The sequence below is a fragment of the Ornithodoros turicata genome, unplaced genomic scaffold, assembly GCF_037126465.1.
Source record: "Ornithodoros turicata isolate Travis unplaced genomic scaffold, ASM3712646v1 ctg00000950.1, whole genome shotgun sequence".
Classification (NCBI taxonomy): domain Eukaryota; kingdom Metazoa; phylum Arthropoda; class Arachnida; order Ixodida; family Argasidae; genus Ornithodoros; species Ornithodoros turicata.
Window position 1 is genome coordinate 448,552 of NW_026999424.1, and position 2,385 is coordinate 450,936.

General features: G+C 57.3%; 1 protein-coding gene across 1 annotated transcript; it reads left to right on the forward strand.

Moving 5' to 3' along the window:
* The first annotated feature begins 323 nt into the window (after positions 1-323).
* LOC135375881 (uncharacterized) lies at positions 324-1,469 on the forward strand. Its single transcript, XM_064608514.1, has one exon. It carries the CDS (start codon positions 324-326, stop codon positions 1,467-1,469), a length of 1,146 nt encoding a protein of 381 aa, XP_064464584.1.
* The last annotated feature ends 916 nt before the right edge of the window (positions 1,470-2,385 follow it).

Sequence of the window (2,385 nt, forward strand, 5' to 3'; positions counted from 1 at the left end):
TGCAAGTTTACCATCTCGGGAGGCAGTGACTCTGCCGACGTTAAGACATTCATGTCCTTCAGAGAGTGTACATCAATGCTCAATTCAAGACTGTTTGAGAGTGTTCACCACAGCTCAAGGGCTTGGCCAACACATGCGGAGGACCCACCCCGCCGAAGCAGACCAGGCGGTGGTGACTAGTAGGGTTCGAACCTGCTGGAGTGAGGAGGAGAAGCAGCTGCTTTCCTACAAGGAGGCAGAGCTCTCACTGACAGGACAACGTTTCATGAACATGGCCCTCGTGGATGCCTTTTCCCATTGAAGGGATAAAGGGTATACGGCGCATGAGGGAGCATCGAGCGCGGGTGGAAGCCGCTCTTGCTACGCTGACTACTGGATCTCCCCGTGCTGTGACCCCGAGCAGATCTTCGATGTGGACTCCTTCAGGAAGAGCGTCTCAAGCCCTGCCTCCTGTATCGTCTCCCGGAACCGGCCGTCGGTTGTCTTCTTCACCCACCTCAACTGCTCCAGCTGTATCCTCTTCGGGTCCTCATCATCCTGTATCTTCGTCCCTGGGTCTTCACAGTCCTGGATCGCTGGCTTCTGCAGGCTTATCTGGTGCTCTGTCGGAAGTGTCCTCTGTGTCTCCATCCGCCTGTTCGGATGTCTCCTCTAGTGCCGCTGTATTGGAACCAGCGACGAACTCCCGCCCCGGGGATCTTGGAGCTGAAGCGGAGCCAATATTTGATCTGACGCGAGGCCAAGGCTCTCCAACTCCGCTGGAGGCCCTACGTTCGTTCCTGACGACCTACCTTCCTCGACTTGGGGTTGGTCCTCGTCAAGCCTCCCTTCGGGCCATTGTGGATCTAGCGATGGACTCAGTGGCCTTCTTGCCCAGACTGGAGATGTTCCTGTTTGACCTTCTGCCTCCGCAGCCTGTGCGAGCTGGTGGACCCCCGAGACGACAGCCTACCATGAGGATCACGCGCCGCATGCATCGCCGCATGGAGTTTGCGAGAACACAGGATCTCTATCGGAGGAATCGTCGTGCATGTGCGCGCTTGGTGCTGGACGGCCCTCCCAAGGAACCTCCTGGGGATCCTGTGGACTTCCTCGATTTCTGGACAAGCATAATGGTTCCAGGCGAGCCGGACTTCTCTGAGCCCTTGGAGACTGCCCCGCAGGCCGTGGCTCCGGAGGTTCTTGAGCCCTTTTCTGAGGATGAGGTGCGTGCGGCCTTCCCTGATGGAAACTCTGCGCCTGGCCCTGATGGGGTTACATCGTCACAATTGAAAGCAGTTCCTGTTCCATACCTGGTGATCATCATCAATCTGTTCCTCCTGGCTGGCGACGTCCCGCTTATCTGCACGAAGCACGGACCATCTTCTTTCCAGAAGTGTCCCATCCTGCTGGTCCCGGAGATTACAGGCCCGTCACCATCTCGTCTGTACTACTACGCCTTTGCCACCGAGCCTTGGCTAACCGCCTGAGGGTAGCCTGCCCCTTCAGTGAGCAGCAACGGGCCTTCTCCTCTGTCGATGGGTGCGCCGAAAATGTATTTCTTTTGCACTCTGTTATTAAGGAGGCGCACCGTCGGTACCGCTCTCTGTTCATGGCGACCTTGGACTTGAAGAAAGCCTTCGATTCAGTATCCTTCGGCTCCCTACTAGCGGCGGCGCGACGAACAGGCCTTCCTGGTTCCTTCATCAGATATTTGGAGCGGCTCTATTCTTCATCGGCGAATACACTGGCGGCGGGAGGGTTCCAGCGACGTATTTCCCCATCATGTGGGGTTCGGCAGGGTGACCCATTGAGCCCTGATCTCTTCTATTACGTCTTGGATGGTCTACTGCAGAGCCTGCCCTCGCATGTGGGGTTCCCTCTGGGGACTACGTCGTCTGTCAACTGCATGGCGTTTGCAGATGATCTGGTCCTGTTTGCTTCATCTGAGGTGGGCCCCTAGGAGCTCCTGGATCGTGCGGAAGCGTATCTCTCACACCGTGGCTTGGTGTTCAACATCATGAAGTGTCGGACACTGTCCCTTGTCGCGTCTGGTAGAGACAAGAAGTGTGTGGTGCGTTCCCTGGACTTCGTCTTGCAGGGAGGTCGCATCCCCGCTTCGTCCACGGCAGCTGAGTGGCGCTACCTTGTTGGGCCTTAAACACATCTGGTCACCGTCCTCCGGCGCCAATTGATGAGCTCCGCTCCCTGCTGGCGAAGGTTACATCTGCTCCCCTGAAGCCCCAGCAGCGTATGGTACTCCTACGAAGTTTCATCCTGCCCCGTCTGCTGCACCGCCTTGTTCTGGGTGGCTCACCGCTACGCCTTCTCAACGAGCTGGACGTCGTCGCTCGGTCCTTCATTCGTCGATGGCTGAAGCTCCCCTTGGACACCCCCATTCCATTT